The following is a 17845-nucleotide window of genomic DNA, read 5'->3' as shown; positions in this document are numbered from 1 at the left end:
GTCTCCTGTATAATAAACGATTTGATACGTCTGGAGACGCATAATGTATCGTTGCCCGCGTCCCGTTCCCTTCGTCCTGCTTCTCAATTCAGCATCCCGTCCGCTCCGGACATTCGCTCGTGGCACTGACAGTGGCCGTCGATGAGCATTCGATCCGCTCGGAGGAGCACATGTTAATTAACGCGACGAGACTCCGATTATAAATATCCCGCGAGTCGATGAAATATTTAAACTTTTAAAAAAGGCATCAAAGAAAATCACGTTGATGCAGTTCGTCACTCCTGTGGTAGTGACTCCAAACCCTCTTTGTCGTGTATATGTGTGTGTGTGTGTGAGTGAACGTAAAAATTATATGAGGTGTTCGAAATGACCTCCTTCTGCATAAATGCAGGCTCTAAGCCTTCTTTCTAAGGAGTCCCGAACTCTTTGTTGCACTTCCGGATTTTCTCTAATGTTTTCAAATCCATTAGTTATTCTTTGCCGCAACTTTTTTTTTACTTTAGTTGCGTTTTGAAACTCATAAAAACCATCGAAATTCCAAAACCAAAAAAATTCGAAAGCAAAGCAATTTCAAATTTTAACATAAAAATGGCGATAACTCGAAAACAACGCATTTTTGGACCTATGTTTGTATTTCTTTCTTGTTTGTGGTTCCCCATTCATCTCTCGAGCGATTGACCTCGACTTACGGAACACCCTGTATATAGAAAAGGGTACACCTCACCGATTTTTTTCATTTTGAAATATGTTATAAAGGATGAAATTCTGAGTGACTTTTCCTAATACAATTATATGGGGGTCGCTTATAGTTTCTGAAATATTTGATTTTAAAGTTTTATAATTGTACGTTGAAGTATATTTGAAGTAGACAAGCAGTTTTCATTTACTTTAAATATAGGAAACAGTACATATAAGTGAAAGAGGGGCTTCGCCCAGTATTTCAAATTCGATAATCTTATTTATAATTCTATCGAATAATTATTTTGCTCATCATATCTTGACTGTTATACATACTGAAAGAAAACTGATAAAGATCTTAGTTCATAACTATTACATAACATATGTTATATAACAGTTATATTGTTAAGTAGGAAATTACAACTAACATGCACGTTACATGTAATATTAGGCCTGTTCGTTTTGTCTACATTGCTGAACTGATGCATTAAGTTAAAGTGAGACAAACGTAGGTTTTCTCACTTCAACTTGTTGCACCAGTTCAGCAGTGCAGAGAAAACGAACAGGCCTATTGTGGCTGCGTTCCGAAATTCACTGTCAGTACTAAAAATACATAGTTTGTGTCACGTATACTATAGATTTTCAGTACTGGCAGTGAATATCGGAATGCAGCCTGTGTTTGCTGGGATGATTCCTCTTGATGATATATATATAATTTTTACTATATTCTGTGTAGTAGCTCAGATATAAACCAAACTATCACAGACACATTTCGTTACCGAGCGACATCGACGTAGTTGACGTCTATTCTCTCAGGGGGCGCGTCGAATTCATAAAAATTTCTGAACCTTCGCTGATGGTCACTCTCAAGTTTCTCTCTGATATAAGTGAGTGTCCATCCCCTGTATGAGGTTCTCTAGACGAGCTTACTGGAAAAGTGAAAACCACAGCGAAACAGTTATTTCCACAGAAAAGTAAAAGTGCTTTTTGTTTCGATTTGTTTTGAAAAGACACGTCGAATATGTCGCCGCGGCTGGAAACAGTGCCGCAGGAGAAGCTCGAGAAACCGATAAAAGGAGTCAATGCTGTGCTCCTGGGACCGCCTGGTAGCGGCAAAGGCACTCAGGTACATACACACACACACACACACACACACACACACACCACACACACACCACACACACACACACACACACACACACACACACACACATACACACACACACACACACACACACACACACACACAACATACACCCAACACATGTGAATTTCTAATTTTCATCCTCATATTTTGAGCTAATATTCCAATGGTCTCACTTTAATTTTATTCTCTGGTCTGTATTTCTCTTTTAGGTGTAATTAATTAGATAGAGTGAAATTGATTGATAAAATAGAATTAGGTAATCATGATGAGCATTCATATGCAGCTTAGTAACACTCTGCAAAGTCACACCAGAGATACTGATAATCATTCGAGAGATATATGTTTGGACTTGGAAGTGAAGATAAAAAGTAACTAAAAAGCTATAACAAGTTTCTTTTTCATATATTCTTCAAATTGTAGAATTTGTAATTAAGCAAAAAACAAATGGTCTCCTGATTCTACATAAGCATAACATAGCTGAGTTATATAAAGTCTCAAATGTCGTGAGCAGGTTTTTTATATAATTATCTTCAAAGAAAAAAATAATAATTGGTATATTTTGACTACATAGTTGTCTTGTCTTACCTATGACTAATAATAGATATATACTAAATACTACATATAGATATAATATAGGAGGAACATATAGATATATACATATTAATAAATCTTAGAGGTCAGCTATTAATGCAATAGTTGGTTTCAAGGATCTATAACATCTAGATATATTTTCACAAGTTACTCCCAAAATTCTTATCTGCATTTTTAATATTTCTGACTATAATTTTAAAAAACGAATAAACTGTCATTACTCAATCTTAACTTTTGATGTATCATCAAGACTTATTATTTAATTTTGGTTCCTGAATTTTTTTTTCAAGTTTTATTTGTAGAAATTAATATCTTATTTTTATTCTTTCTTAGAAATCTCTCAAAGGAGAACACAGAACAAATTTGTTATATTTCAAATATAAATTGTTTTTAGTATTAGATTCTACTGTGTTCGTTGGCATAAGGATTATACTAGATTGTATTTGTTTCAGGCTCCACTGTTTAAAGACAGATACTGTGTGTGTCACTTGTCTACAGGTGACATGCTCAGAGCTGAAATTCAGTCTGGCTCTTCCCTTGGTGCTGAAATCAAAAAGGTAATGGATGAGGGCAAATTGGTTCATGATGACCTAGTAGTCAACATGATCGAGAACAATTTAGAAAAACCAGAGTGTAAACAAGGCTTCTTGCTCGATGGCTTTCCAAGGAACGTCACTCAAGCGCAGAAAGTAAGTTGTAGAGTTTGCAGTTTGCTAGCAATAAACTGTAAGTCATTCAAGTATTATCTCATGAGTAATTTTCTCTTTGTACAGCTTGACAACATGCTTAGTAAGAGGAAAGCAAAACTCGACGCAGTGGTAGAGTTCGGCATTGACGACAATATGTTGATTAAAAGAATCACTGGCAGGCTGATACATCCCGCCAGTGGCAGATCCTACCACGAGGAATTTGCGCCGCCCAAAGTCCATATGAAAGACGATGTAAGTTATAGAAAAGTCATAATAAAAAATGTAGGCTCGACCTCTATGTGCAGCATAATAGTCGGAGAGATGAAATTTCACGAAGAGAATGTTTTGTGCAACAGATCAATTATGCAATATGAAGCGATTACATGTCGCGAGGGCAATAATAATGAAAGATAAGTCCGGTGACATGTTGACCTTCGTTGAGCTTTGTATTGCTTCGATAATATATCCGCACCGAAAATAGTGCGTAGTCATAATTAGCGGAGACTGCACACGCAAGGAACGCCTATGGTTTCATAACGGTATAAATTACAAATTTCATCTCGAAACACTCATGCACATCATCACTTGACCATTATAGAAATATAATTCTCTATTTTTTTTGTCCACAGATCACCGGAGAACCTTTGATCAAGAGGTCTGACGACAATGCGGAGGCTTTGAAGAAACGCCTAGTAACATATCACACGCAGACTCAACCGTTGGTCGACTATTACGCTTTGCAAGGAATCCATTACTACGTCAACGCCGCACAAACTACCGATAAGGTGTTCAAGGACATTGATCAGATCTTCCTGAAATCCACCAAGCAGCAGAAGAAGAAGAGTTTCTTCAATTTTTTCTAGGGCAGAAGAAAGAGTAGTAGAAAGAAAAAGAGGGAGAGAGAAAGAGAGAGAAAGAGAGAGGAAGACAAAGAAAACCCTTCCAGAATATTGTGTTAACGTTGCGGGAAATAAATATAAATAATCGCAAATGCGTTAGCATAAGAATAATAATGTTTCGAGCCTCTAATACGCTGATTTCTGTCGAGGTCGATCCCAATGTAAATCCCAATAACACGAACGTCGCGTTTATGCGCCGCGAACGATATATCATGTAGCAATATGTCAAACACATAGTAGCATTCCGTACGTGACACTGTAATTTTTTAATAATCGCGTGAAGTCACATGGTTATAAATCGAATGCACACGACTTATTGACGCGTCCAAGTAAGATTGTAAAATAATATATATGTGTAACGCCGAAGATTAATGTATTATTACGATTAGTAGAGATTGGTAGGTATCGTAAACAGACACGATTGTACATACATGCATACGCTATATGAGAACGGGAGGCGGATGAAGTGCATTTTACCTTGTCGTCACTACGAACTGTTTTTTCACGCCATACTTTACGATAGCATACGTACATACAACGCACACAGCAAATACGATAGAAAGTATGTATCCCGATTCATATCTTTTTTATCTTTACTCGTAGCAAAAATAATTTCGTTATTTTTAAATTTTAAATTATAATTAAATCGTAGCAAAAAATATTTTGTCGGTTTAAAATGTGCATAACTGTCATAAGAAATGGACAAGCTCGGTGAGCCCTTCACTTTACCGTTAGTATGCACACAGACATTTTCCTATTTCGGCGTTATTACTTTTAGACTGCGGTTCGCATCCTGCATTTAGCATTATAAATACAACTACTCAATTCTTTTTTTTTATTTGTACAGTAAAACTTAAGAGTAGGATGATATAAAAACTGAGGATATACATATAAATATATAACTTTATATAAATATATAAAGTTATATATAATATGTACTATATAACTTTTATATATATATATAATATATATATAATTAGAATTATAAGTTTATAATTACCAATTATAACTTATAATTCTCTAAATACAATACCTTTGGCCCTGAAAATATTTTATTATCGCGTTAATTGTTAAATGTGTGATTTGAATATGGACCTACGGATTATATCGCGATTACATTCGTTCGATCACGTTGCATTAGAGAAACACTGACAAACACGCAATCGTGGCTACAACTGTACAAACACTCGAAAGAATCATCCTGTTACTATCGCCATACCTACATTATGTTCAGGGACACAATTTTACGAGAATATGAAACGAAGCAGATCAGAGTCTATTTTACACAATAGCAGAGTAATACAAATATATTCTGGTATAATAATATATACCTTGTACACGAAAAAATTCAGAATCCCAATATTTTCCGAGGGTAACAAACTAAATTAATCTATAAGAATAAATCATTCTGCAAGATCATTACAAAAAGTTTATTATCCACTCTTATTAATTATACTCAAGCAATGTGTACCAGGGGGTTCAAACTCACCTCTTGTGAGAAGGGGAACGCTTTTCAGCGCCGCCTGGAGCACCAGCCCGGAAGTAACGAACTAAAAACTGAGTGGTAAGGAGGTTGCCGCCATATTTAAACCATATTGCGCGCGCGTGGTACATACCCACACAACAATATGACGTCTAAAAGATGTCTTAAAATTTTTTAGACGTCTTAAAAAGTTGTCAGAATGACGCCTTTATGACGTCTTTAAGACGTCTTATGTCCCGATTTAAGACGTCTTTTAGATATTATTTTAAAACGCCTTTTAGACATTATTTTAAGATGTTTTTTAGACATTAATTTAAGACGTCTAGACGACGTCTTATTTAAGATAATTTTAAGACGTTTATAATCTAATAGTCGGTAATACAGGTTACTGTAATTTTAATAAATAATCGTAATTTTATATAATAAAATTTAATTTTATTTAATATAATATAACATAACATAATATAATATATAATATAATATATATAATATAATATAATATAATATAATATAATATAATTGATTTGGAAATGATCTGCACCATACGTTTGGCAAAGATCCGGATCATATTCGCTGACAGGCAGATAACGAGGACACTGCTTTGTATTGCATTGCGCCTTGCACCTACTCAGAAAATCTGGTCTGGCATTCGCTGCTGATAAAATTTCTCGCAGAAGTTTTGTGCTTGTATACGTATATTTTTACTTTGATATTTTTATGTTTCGAGATGTCCATAAAAAACTTGAACATATTTCAAAAAGTTCCTTTACCTACATGTGCAAAAAATCTCTAATACTACAATTTTGCAAAATTGGGCAGACAAATGAAAATATAAAATTTAATTAAAAATAGAGAGGCATACAAATCAGGCAGTGCTTATTTCCTTTCTAATATTTCAGCTATATGTATTCGCTTGATGCACCATTTATACGTGTAAAAGTCCATATAATATATATACATATATTAGAGAAACTCCATTTCTCGCTCGATACCGACGAATTTTAATTGTTCCGTGGTCTATATCTGAAAATTATCGCATGATTTTAATTGTTTGCAATTAATAAATTAAACAAAACATTACAGCGACATACCTATAGTCAAAAAATAATTCTTCACCAGGTTGAATCGCTCTCTTAGCAAAAATACCTATTCTATGATCACCGTTCACCATCATTACTTTCACATAACAATTTGGATTTATCGAGTGATTAATGAACTTTATTTTATTCCCTTTCCGTGTCGCGTCTACAACAAAATCTGAAACCGACTAAAAACTTTTAATTTTTATTATTTTCCAACATTTAATTAACCACTATATCTATCTCTACTTACCATTGTTAAGATTAAAAAGGAAACTACACATATATTTATCATATACTTTTCCCCTCCTGTCAGCTTCGTCTTGACTGATAATTTCGCCACAATATTCCGAGATGAATTCATTCTTCGCTGCTGATCTTTTAAATTGTATAAAGTATATTTCAAATCAAAAATTCTACTCATTGAGATTATACTGATTTTCACTCTAATAAATTAAATTTTTCGATACTTATAAAGACCATGTTGCACGCTGACATTTTTGCAAGATTCAGAATTGATTTGGAAATAATCTGTACCATACGTTTGGCAAAGATCCGGATCACATTCCCTAACAGCCAGATAACAAGCACACTGCTTTGTATTGCATTGCGCCTTGCACTTACACTCAGGAAATCTGTTCCGGCATTCGCTGCTGCACTGATAAAACTTCTCGCAGAAGTTTTATGCTTGTATACATGGGCATGAATTATCACACTGACGGCCGGGATGATCACAAGGTGCAAAATTGTGCACGTGATTAGCACCTATTCAGTCAAATGAAACGTACGAATTAGAGGCAAATAAGATGAGGGGATAGTATAAAATTTTTAACATACCCGAGTCCTTAAGTTGTATTTTCCGGCAATGCATAGACCACAACCGATGCTTTTTTTCTTTTTTCGCGACGGTGTGAAGTCCTTGAGATTTTCTATAGCAGGAATGTTCTTTCTGCGCAAATTCGTATACTTCCTTGCATGTTTTTGTTAATAATCATTTTTGTTAATAATCATACTTACTTCTTAATCAATCACTGATGTTTAATTAAAAAATATCCCAATCACTAATGTCCCACTGATGATGACGATGTACCGATGTTGCGTACTTAATGTATGTATATATTTTTAATCAATCACTGATATTTAATCAAAAAAATCCTAATCAATCACTAATGTATATCCCACTGATGACGGTGCACCGATGTTGCGTACTTAACCCACCATTTCTTCCCAATGTTGTGTATACGCAACACGAAGTTTAACTTCACAAAATGCAGTCAAAATGAACTTATTTCACAATTAGTCTAACACTTCGTGAAAAAAAATAATTACTGACATCAGTAATTAATTATACAGGGTGTTATAAAAGTCCTGGAAGAGCAGAATAACTCGAAAAATATGAGTCCTAGAAAAAATGCGAAGTACTGGATTTTTATGATTTTTTCCTGGCTATCTGACGGTGACCTTTGATTTGACCTTGACAATGACCTTGAAGATCATTTCAAGGTCAGGTCAATTTTTTAAAATGGGACCCCATACTTTTGACCCCAGAAATGAAAAGAGCGGAAAATTTTACGTTCGGATATGACCTTGAACACTGCCAAATTTGACCTCTGAAGGTCATATAAAGGTCTAAGCTCGTTTTAGGCTGAAAACGCGAATATCTTCGAAAATACACCTGATAGGGAGCAATGTTACGCATAAGAATAAGAATGTAGAGGTCAACGAGGGACGTTCAACCGTGACCTTGCCCTTATTCTCAAGGTCATGAGTTAAGATTATTATTAAGGTCAAACCGGACTTTTTTAGGACTGAAAATCCATACTTTTGACCTAAAAGTGTCAAGATTGAGAAATTTTATGTTCGGACATGACGTTTTCAACCTTGACCTTGTTCTTAAGGTTATGTGTCAGTCATATCAAGGTCAATTAATTTCTTTAGGCTGAAAACACATACTTTTACCCCCCCCCCCCCATAATGTGAAGAGTGAGATTCTACGTTACCTTCACCTTCATTACGAAAGTTTTCATTGAACAGCAATCTCACTTCACTATATGACCTTTGTCTATTCCCTCATCCTCTCATCATCAAAAGCGAAACTTTCTCATGCTCTGTAAGAGAAGCCATTTGGAATTGAAAACAAAAAATTTGCAAAAATTTGGTATAAAAAATTCGGTTTCTTTACCTTTAAATAAAAATAATAAATAATGTACCATTGATCGTTAATAATAATATGATAATAATTCAAAACGGATTAGAATGACATCAAAACTTGTTAAATCGATGAAAACTTAAAAACAATCAATTATTTGTTTGACACTGATAGAATCGAGACAAATAAAAACCTTGAAGCATACACTTTATCGATGGCGAATAAATTTTTCGGATACCGATCCTGGGATTTTTGAGCTCGCTAAAACCGAATCCGACGTCGGATTTTGCAAATTCAAGATGGCCGATTCAAGATAGCGGCCGATATTTAAGAATAACAAAAATTGGATCTCGTTTAAGGAGTTTTTGAAGTCGTTTCTGAAACCGAATCCTACGTTGGATTTTACAAATTCAAGATGACCGATCCAAAATGGCGCCTGATATTGAGGAATTACCAACAATCGGAGTGTGACCTAGTACGTAACGTAAAATCTCACTCTTCACATTATAGGGGGGTTAAAGTATGTGTTTCCAGCCAAAAAAATTAATTGACCTTGATATGACTGACACATAACCTTAAAAACAAGGTCAAGGTTGAAAACGTCATGTCCGAACGTAACATTTTTCAATCTTGACACTTTTAGGTCAAAAGTTTGGATTTTCAATCCTAAAAAAGTCCGGTTTGACCTTAATAATAATCTTAACTCATGACCTTGAGAATAAGGGCAAGGTCACGGTTGAACGTCCCTCGTTGACCTCTACATTCTTATTCTTATGCGTAACATTGCTCCCTATCAGGTGTATTTTCGAAGATATTCGCGTTTTCAGCCTAAAACGAGCTTAGACCTTTATATGACCTTCAGAGGTCAAATTTGGCAGTGTTCAAGGTCATATCCGAACGTAAAATTTTCCGCTCTTTTCATTTCTGGGGTCAAAAGTATGGGGTCCCATTTAAAAAAATTGACCTGACCTTGAAATGATCTTCAAGGTCATTGTCAAGGTCAAATCAAAGGTCACCGTCAGATAGCCAGGAAAAAATCATAAAAATCCAGTACTTCGCATTTTTTCTAGGACTCATGTTTTTCGAGTTATTCTACTCTTCCAGGACTTTTATAACACCCTGTATAAACTTCGTGTTGCGTGTACGCAACATTGGGAAAAATTGGTTAATGTATGTATACTACGTTATAAAAAAAATTGAAGAGCGACTTCCCTAGACAACGAGTCGATAAGCACTTTTCTCTCACTCTCTCTTGTTTGCTCGCTTGCTCGCATTCGCTGCTGTCTGCTCTTCAGCGCTCTCGTAGCGCCCCTGCGATTCTTTAACTCGTTATTGGAGTTAACGACACTTTCGTTATCGTTGCGCAGCTTTTCTACGGTATACAAAAGCTGCGCAACGATAACGAAACTGTCGTTAACTCCAATAACGAATTAAAGAATCGCACCACTGCAGCTGGATTCTGTAACTCGTTATTGGAGTTAACGACACTTTCGTTATCGTTGCGCAGCTTTTCTACTGTATACAAAAGCTGCGCAACGATAACGAAACTGTCGTTAACTCCAATAACGAGTTAAAGAATGGCACCACTGGTATCGGGAAAGCAATGTGCATGTTTTGCCCCACTCCTTCGTGTCCGACATTTCTTACTGAATCGAAATTTTCCGTGATTAGTCTATGCTCTTAGATCCAGTCAAGAATAAGAGCATACAATAATGTTAAATTGAATTAATTTTACTGATACTTCTAAGGACAGTTTGAAAAAATAAATAAAAAGCAGAATCATTTACCAGTGAGAAAGAGAGACTTGGTGAACACAAAGTTATCAGTCTGCGCACAGATTGCTTGCTGAGAAGGCTTTAAAAAAAAAATATCATGATTACGTCATAATTCAAAAGTCTTTAAAATGTCTTAAATGACGTCATTTTTATGTAATAAATGATACGTCTGAAAAAAGACGTCTTTATGACATCATAATTTAAAAGTTGTTAAGACGTCTTAAAAAAGACGTAATTATGACGTAATAATTCATATGTCTAAAAGACGTCTAAAAAAAGACATCATTATGACATCATAATTTAAAAGTCTTAAAGACGTCTCAAATAAGAAGTCTAAAAGACGTCTTAAACAAATCGTCTCAAAGACGTCTCAAATAAGATATCTAAAAGACGTCTTAAACAAATCGTCTTAAAGACGTCTCAAATAAGAAGTCTAAAAGACGTCTTAAACAAATTGTCTTGAAGACGTCTCAAATAAGACATCTAAAAGACGTCTTTTGAACAACGTCTTAAAGACATTTGAAGTAAGACGTCTTTCAGACGTCTTTTGGGCAACGTCTTAAAGACATTCGAAATTAGACGTCTTTTGCTAACGTCTTAAAGACATTCGAAATTAGACGTCTTTTGCTAACGTCTTAAAGACGTCTAGGATAAGACGTCTTTAAGACGTCTTTTAGACATATGGGTTGTGTGGGTATAGATATTAAAATTAAATTTACAAGTTCCTGAGCGATATTGTAAAGTTTAAATGTTATTTACGTTACTTAAGACTACTTAAAAATGTTCCACAAATTTAAAATAGTTTTCACTTGTAATTTTAAGTACAGTAAATAACAATTAAACTTAACAACATCGCTCAGAAATTTATCATTTTATGTTATTAATTTGCAATACAATATTATTGCAAACAACATTATTAGGAGGATTATAATCAATATATTATACGTTAATATTTTATTATTAAAATATATTATAATACACATAAAGATATTTATCAATATACACATTTGTACATTTATTTACATTAAAATAGGATATAATTACATATTATTTTTATTAGTTTTTTGTTGTACAAAAATTAAAATATAACAAAATATATATAACAAGTAAATATAATAAGTAACTATTTGAAAAAAAGTAGTAAAAATAATAATATTATAATGTTGAATTATGTTACATGTATTGCTAAATTATAAATATTATATATATACGTATATAGATATAAATATTATATATATATATATATATATATATATATATATATAATGTAATTCACATATCAAAATGCTTTATATAACATTTTCCCGTCCCACTTTAAACAGACTACGGACTGTTGGATATAAACATGTAAAATATCCTGTGTGGTTAAAAAATGTGATGCAAAGCACATAATTTGTGCATAACCGCATCATAAAAGCATTCAATCATTCATACACACTTTACAAATAAATATAACAATATAAAATAATAATATACATAATAAACTGCTTACAGAAGTTATCCTAGAAGCATTCCATTCATACCACTACATTTCTTTTCAGATGCGATATTCTGCTTTCGCTACAATTTCGCATCTTTCTTCCGATCTTATCTCCACTCACTAACCACTACTGCCTGAAGGCATGCCTTCTTATAGGAAAACATGACTTTTTTAGGTAGATAATTGATTGGAGCAGAAGGACCTACCTATCTCTATTAATAAGCTACTCATACTCACAGTCATACAAATATATATAATTTTATCATATAATTGTCACTCAACATACCATTACAAAAATGAAATATAATAAAAATAGAATTACAAATTGTATACAACATATTAGAAATAAATAAATATAAAAAATAAATACAATAAATACATTATATATTGGGGACTTGAATAACTTCTCGCTGTTTCCCGACAGATAGTGTTATCTTAGCCTTTTTGCATCAGGTAATACTACAGCCAACAATTACGTGAAGCTCCACTATTAGGCTCGAAGTGACAGTATATGTTATTCCGCCGAAGCGTAAACAACATATTTTTTCATAGCTTTAAACATGTCGAATTTTGTGCAAAAAAAATATTTACGGGGAATTTTACTGCATTACTTTTTTCAAAAAAAATCTGCAGCTGAAGCACATAGAATTCTTGTGGAGACTTACGGCGACCATGCTCTGTCGGAAACAACATGCAGAGATTGGTTTAGACGCTTTAAAAATAATGATTTTGATGTTGAAGATAAAGAACGCTCTGGCGCACCGAAAAAGTTTGAAGACGAAGAATTGGAAGCATTACTCAATGAAGACCCATGTCAGACGCAGAATTATTAAGAGTTGATCACACAACAGTCGCCAAACGTTTAAAAGCATTAGGAATGATTCAAAAGCAAGGAAATTGGGTGCCGTACGAATTGAAGCCAAGAGACGTCGAACGGCATTTTTTCACGTGTGAACAGCTGCTCCAACGGCAGAAAAGGAAAAGTTTTTTGCATCGTATCGTGACTGGCGATGAAAAGTGGATACACTACGATAACCCGAAGCGTAGAAAATCGCGGAGTAAGCCCGGCCATGCATCAACATCGACGGCAAAGCCGAATATCTATGGTTCCGAGCTCATGCTCTGTATTTGGTGGGATCAGCTGATTGCAGTACTTATGAGCTCTTCAAACCCAACGAAACCATCACGGGAGATCGCTATCGACTACAATTGATACGTTTGAGCCGAGCATTGAAGGAAAAACGGCCGCAATACGAGGAGAGACGCGTGTGTGAAGTTGGTATCTCATTTGGTGGAAACTCACAATCTATTGAGAGTTCTGGCTTCTTTTTTAATAGTTCTATAGTTCCTGATAGGTTAAACATATAGTTTCGCTAATTTAAGCAAAAAAACCGCTTCGGACAAATTGAGATGCCAACTTCACGCTGCGTCTCACTTTGTCCTACATGATTTCCGCGCCCATACATTGTGAGATTTTGCTAAATTTACAGTTTTACAAGAGTTCTATAAAGAGTTCTGCTCCATAAAAGCAAAAAAGATTGATTATAATTAAGAAAAGATTAATGATAATGATAATATAGTAATAAGCGTATCGACTTGAGATGACATCAAAATCTTAGTTCTGGCCTTTCCAAGAGTTTTCAAATAGTTTTGAGCATAAAAAGAGTTTTCTAAAGAGTTCCGGGCACTAGCATGATTGTACAATTATTAAATAAATTAATACTGCTCGAGCGCAGCGTACCCAAATAGCCAAAAAGATGTCTTTTAGATTTCTAAAAGATATCTCGCCATGTCTTGAGATATCTTACTTTTTTCCCCAAAAGATTTCTTTTAGGGATCTAAAAGATGTCTTACGCAACATTTTGAGATATCTTTTAGATATCTAAAGATGTCTTGAAGATATCCTTAAGTAATCCTGAAGAAGTCTTAAAGACATCTTGCAGAAATGTAAAAAGACATCTTATAGAGTATTAAAAGATCTCTAATAAGATTTCTTTTATATATCTTCTAAATATCTAAAAGATGTCTTAAAAAACATCTTGCAGAAATGTAAAAGACATCTAAAAGATTTCTTTTACACATATCTCAAAGATGTCTAAGAAATATCTTTTAAAAGTCTTCAATATATTTTAAAAAACATAAATATTGAGAAATGAATAACAAATAATAGCATTGCGTTAATATTATATTTATTGACGATTATATTAACATTACAACACACACACACACATACATATATATATTGTGTATATATTTTTTTATTTATAAATATATATAATTATTATATTTATAATTATTATATAAAAATTATATTAAATTATATATTAATTATTAATATATAATTATTAATTATATATTAAATATTATAATTATTACACTTTATATTTGACTGTTTTATAATAAAATATGTTTTCATATAAATTATATAACGTAACAACATTGTTTGCGTTAAAACGTTACTTGCTTGTTAAGATATGGGCGTAGCCAGAATTTTTTTTTCAGGCAGACCATACACAAGCCACCTCTTTCAATTTAAGCATTCAATGCAAAAAAATTATATAAATTTTATCACTTTATTGCCGGTAAAAAATAAAAAAAAAACTTCAGCGCCTTCGTATAAAAAAATAAATTTTTTTCTACGTTTAGGGGACCGTGGTCTTCCTCTGCCTCCTCCTGGCAACGCCCATGCAAGATATAATTAATTAATTTCTTATTATTAAGTATACAGGCTGTGCAGTAACTCGCTTTAGAAACACGATGTACAGGTAGATTAGGTGAAACTGAAGAAAAAATTCCTATATCATTTTGCGAAGAACCACATAAAATATAGAATTATTAATTAATTGATCATTAGCTAATTTCTTTAATTAATAACACAATTTTACATGGTTCTTCGCAAAATCATAGAGGAATTGTTTTTTCAGTTTCACTTAATCTATTTTTATATCGCGGTTTTTAGCGGAATTATCGGACACTCTGTATACTAATTACAGAGTAATTTATTGTTGCACTTTTCTGTTTCGATATCTCATTTTATCACCTGCATGTTGCAGCCAGTTTTTTACATGCTTGACAATCAATGCAATGGTACAGTCAGGTCCATTTCCTTTTGTACGATTGACAGTACCTGTGGATAGTATTTATATGTTTTTAGTACTAGTAGATATATCTGGTTGGAAAAATTCATATCTATTTATATAAACAAAAATAATAGTACTCTAAACATTATGACAAGTTATAGTCCTTACATATCACTAATGTTTAAAAGTATTTTTTGTATCTATATTTGAAAATGATATAAAAGAGAATTTAACATTTGGAAAAATTAAGAGACACATATATATATAGTTTATTTGTAATTGTTAAAATATACGTACTAATTATAATGTTTGCAAAAGTTGTATTTTCGATTGCGATAGTATTTTTTGCACTAGTCCAAGTCAACTTGTGTCCTACATCAAATGTTATGCAATATGTGAGTATATTGGAGATCATTTTTTGTGTAGAGTCACCACCAATACACTTTATTTTCTTTTCCTGCAAAGAATAATGTTAATATAGACGTTAATGTTCGTATACGTGACTTTTTTTCTTTTATTATTTATTATTATTCGTATTTCGATATTACTATATACATATGGCCAAATCTATGTGAGCAGATTTCGAGTGCAATCTAATATCATCAACAGTAGATCGCAAGTAAACAATAAATTTGATGCAAGATATATGAAATCCTGCTACCAAACTACTTTCACATATGCGACAATGTTTTCGATCGGGCATAAAATTATATATTGATGGATACGAAGAAAGTATTTGTACACCTACACATATGTATGAACATATAGAGTGTTTGTTTAGGGATCATATTCAATGGAGGCATAGAACTGATTAAGATAAACAAGAAAGTCAAATATCATGTAGTAAAAATTATAAAAATAGCCGATTTATGCATGAACAAAAATTGGTTGTAGAACTCACGTTCGGTCTCTGCAGCTCGCAGATCGAGTTAAATCATCTAACGATACTTACCGGCACGTGACAAGCAGAAGGGAAAATGTGCAGAAATAATCCTTTCTTCTTCTTGCCGCGCGCCGATAACTATTGCTAGACGACTTGATTCGATATGCGAGCTTCAGCGACCAAACGCACCTCTTACTACCGCTGCGATGCACGATTTTTATTCATGCATTACTCAGTAATTTTTATGATTTTTGCAAAAAGATATTTGACTTTTGTTTATCTTAATCAGCTCTATGCCTCCATTGAATATGATCCTTTAGTTAACAAATACTCTGTATACACACACACACACACACACACACATACACACACACACACACACACACACACAGACACACACACACACATATATATATATAATGTGCAATTCAATCAGTGATTCATTGACTGATATGAAGAAAGTATTTATTATTCAATATATTCATATGTGTGTGTGATATATATATATATATATATATGATATATATATATATATATATCACACACACATATGAATATAAATACTTTCTTCATATCAGTCAATGAATCACTGATTGAATTGCACATTATTCAAAATATACTTACAAAACATTTACGAATTGCTTCATCATTTTTCAATGTTTCATTAAATTGTACGTATTCCTCGACGGATGTCATTGGAAATTCAGGCATTAAATCCATAGTTATTGCTTCATTTTCTTCATTTCTTTGGAAACTTTCTCTTAAAATAGCAACTATTTCTTTCAATTTTGTGTTATTTTTAGCTGCTTCGTGTTTTATCTCTGTTTTGAATTGTTGAAAGTCTTGATGTAAAGTATCTACTTTTTCATATAAAAAACCTGCAAGAAGAACTATTTATATTTCATCATTCATATTTTACTGTAAGCATCTTCAGAGACTAATTTTTTAATGTTATTAATAACTTTGTACACTACAATATACGATAAAAGTATTTTGGAAATATAATAATAACTATATTATATATGATGACAATACTAAAACAATACTAAAACAATACATTACTAAAATTTACAAATTTTTAGAAATGATTTACTATTTTCACTGTTTAGTATTCATTAGTATGATCAATCAATTAGTATTCATCTATATGAAAGAAAGTATTCATCTATATGAAAGAAAAATGTATCTTACTTATAATTACATGTATATCCTCGTCTACATTCATTTCTGTAATTGGGAGAGCCTTCATCGCTAAATAAAATAATAGAAATAGGTTCACAGATTATTGAATTTACTTATTCAACTAACTTTATATAATATATGCCATGACAAAAAGTATACCGCTATATAATTTGTCATTACCAATTATCTCATTTTCCTTATTATCGATGTTCCGATCATAATCACGAGAATTAGTATCATCCGTCATCTCTTCATCATCTTGCTCATCCTCATGAAAAACTTGAATTGAAAATTGGTGTTCATTTAAAGGTGAAGGGACATTGCAATTAGATGGATTATTTTTGACAGATAAAATTTTATCTTCCTCCTGGAATTCAAAGTATATTAATATACAAATTGTATGTGTGTGTAAATCTAACATATACGTGTGTGTGTACAAATATATATTTATGTATGTATTTATAAATTAAATAACGATTTTTGTCCGAATTTATTCAACTCTCATCTATATTTACATATAAATAAATAAAAATATAAAATACTATTAATTAAGTAATAATTATCCACGTATTGTAATAAATATATAAATGGTTTTATCAAATGCTACTATTTTGTTTCACTGAACAACATAGAAATGCGTGTGAAATGTCTATTTTGCAGCTATGTATTGATAGTTACGATTATTCCAATTATAAATTATTAAAAAATAATCGATGTCTGAATAAAAGCA

At 32.7% G+C, this 17845-nt stretch overlaps 2 protein-coding genes and 2 long non-coding RNA genes across 5 annotated transcripts; 1 reads left to right on the top strand and 3 right to left on the bottom strand.

Moving 5' to 3' along the window:
* The first annotated feature begins 1541 nt into the window (after positions 1 to 1541).
* Positions 1542 to 4234, top strand: Ak2 (Adenylate kinase 2). Its single transcript, XM_011149387.3, has 4 exons — positions 1542 to 1804; positions 2869 to 3105; positions 3190 to 3357; positions 3735 to 4234. Exons 1-4 carry the CDS (start codon positions 1700 to 1702, stop codon positions 3966 to 3968), a joined length of 744 nt encoding a protein of 247 aa, XP_011147689.1. The 5' UTR covers positions 1542 to 1699; the 3' UTR covers positions 3969 to 4234.
* Positions 4235 to 7254: 3020 nt separating this feature from the next.
* On the bottom strand, positions 7255 to 7572 carry LOC112588708 (uncharacterized). The gene is made up of 2 exons (XR_003113007.1): positions 7404 to 7572; positions 7255 to 7331 (listed from the first exon to the last, which is right to left on the bottom strand). It is a non-coding gene; the product is annotated as an uncharacterized LOC112588708 (long non-coding RNA).
* Positions 7573 to 14863: 7291 nt separating this feature from the next.
* LOC112588706 (uncharacterized) lies at positions 14864 to 16819 on the bottom strand. 2 transcript variants are annotated; one of them, XM_025299397.1, is made up of 3 exons: positions 16558 to 16819; positions 15352 to 15507; positions 14864 to 15097 (listed from the first exon to the last, which is right to left on the bottom strand). In XM_025299397.1, exons 1-3 carry the CDS (start codon positions 16651 to 16653, stop codon positions 15047 to 15049), a joined length of 303 nt encoding a protein of 100 aa, XP_025155182.1. In that variant the 5' UTR covers positions 16654 to 16819; the 3' UTR covers positions 14864 to 15046. The 2 variants fall into 2 exon arrangements, with proteins under 2 accessions (XP_025155182.1, XP_025155188.1); XM_025299403.1 differs by having other exon boundaries at positions 16569 to 16819.
* A 304-nt stretch (positions 16820 to 17123) lies between these two features.
* LOC112588713 (uncharacterized) lies at positions 17124 to 17482 on the bottom strand. Its single transcript, XR_003113010.1, has 2 exons — positions 17296 to 17482; positions 17124 to 17184 (listed from the first exon to the last, which is right to left on the bottom strand). It is a non-coding gene; the product is annotated as an uncharacterized LOC112588713 (long non-coding RNA).
* Between the last annotated feature and the right edge of the window lie 363 nt (positions 17483 to 17845).

This window comes from Harpegnathos saltator, unplaced genomic scaffold (genome assembly GCF_003227715.2).
Source record: "Harpegnathos saltator strain DR-91 unplaced genomic scaffold, Hsal_v8.6 scaffold103, whole genome shotgun sequence".
NCBI classification, from domain to species: domain Eukaryota; kingdom Metazoa; phylum Arthropoda; class Insecta; order Hymenoptera; family Formicidae; genus Harpegnathos; species Harpegnathos saltator.
This window is presented reverse-complemented; position numbering and strand designations above follow the sequence as displayed.

Bases quoted from the DNA above. Each gene is read 5' to 3' on its own strand.
- LOC112588706 (XM_025299397.1), bottom strand. From the start codon at position 16,653: ATGGATTTAATGCCTGAATTTCCAATGACATCCGTCGAGGAATACGTA. The intron at 15,508-16,557 runs GTAAGTATATTT...TATTCTTTGCAG, and splicing joins AAGCAATTCGTAAATGTTTT to GAAAAGAAAATAAAGTGTAT. The intron at 15,098-15,351 runs ATTAGTACGTAT...TACTATCCACAG, and splicing joins CAACTTTTGCAAACATTATA to GTACTGTCAATCGTACAAAA.
- Ak2 (XM_011149387.3), top strand. From the start codon at position 1,700: ATGTCGCCGCGGCTGGAAACAGTGCCGCAGGAGAAGCTCGAGAAACCG. The intron at 1,805-2,868 runs GTACATACACAC...TATTTGTTTCAG, and splicing joins GTAGCGGCAAAGGCACTCAG to GCTCCACTGTTTAAAGACAG. The intron at 3,358-3,734 runs GTAAGTTATAGA...TTTTGTCCACAG, and splicing joins AAGTCCATATGAAAGACGAT to ATCACCGGAGAACCTTTGAT.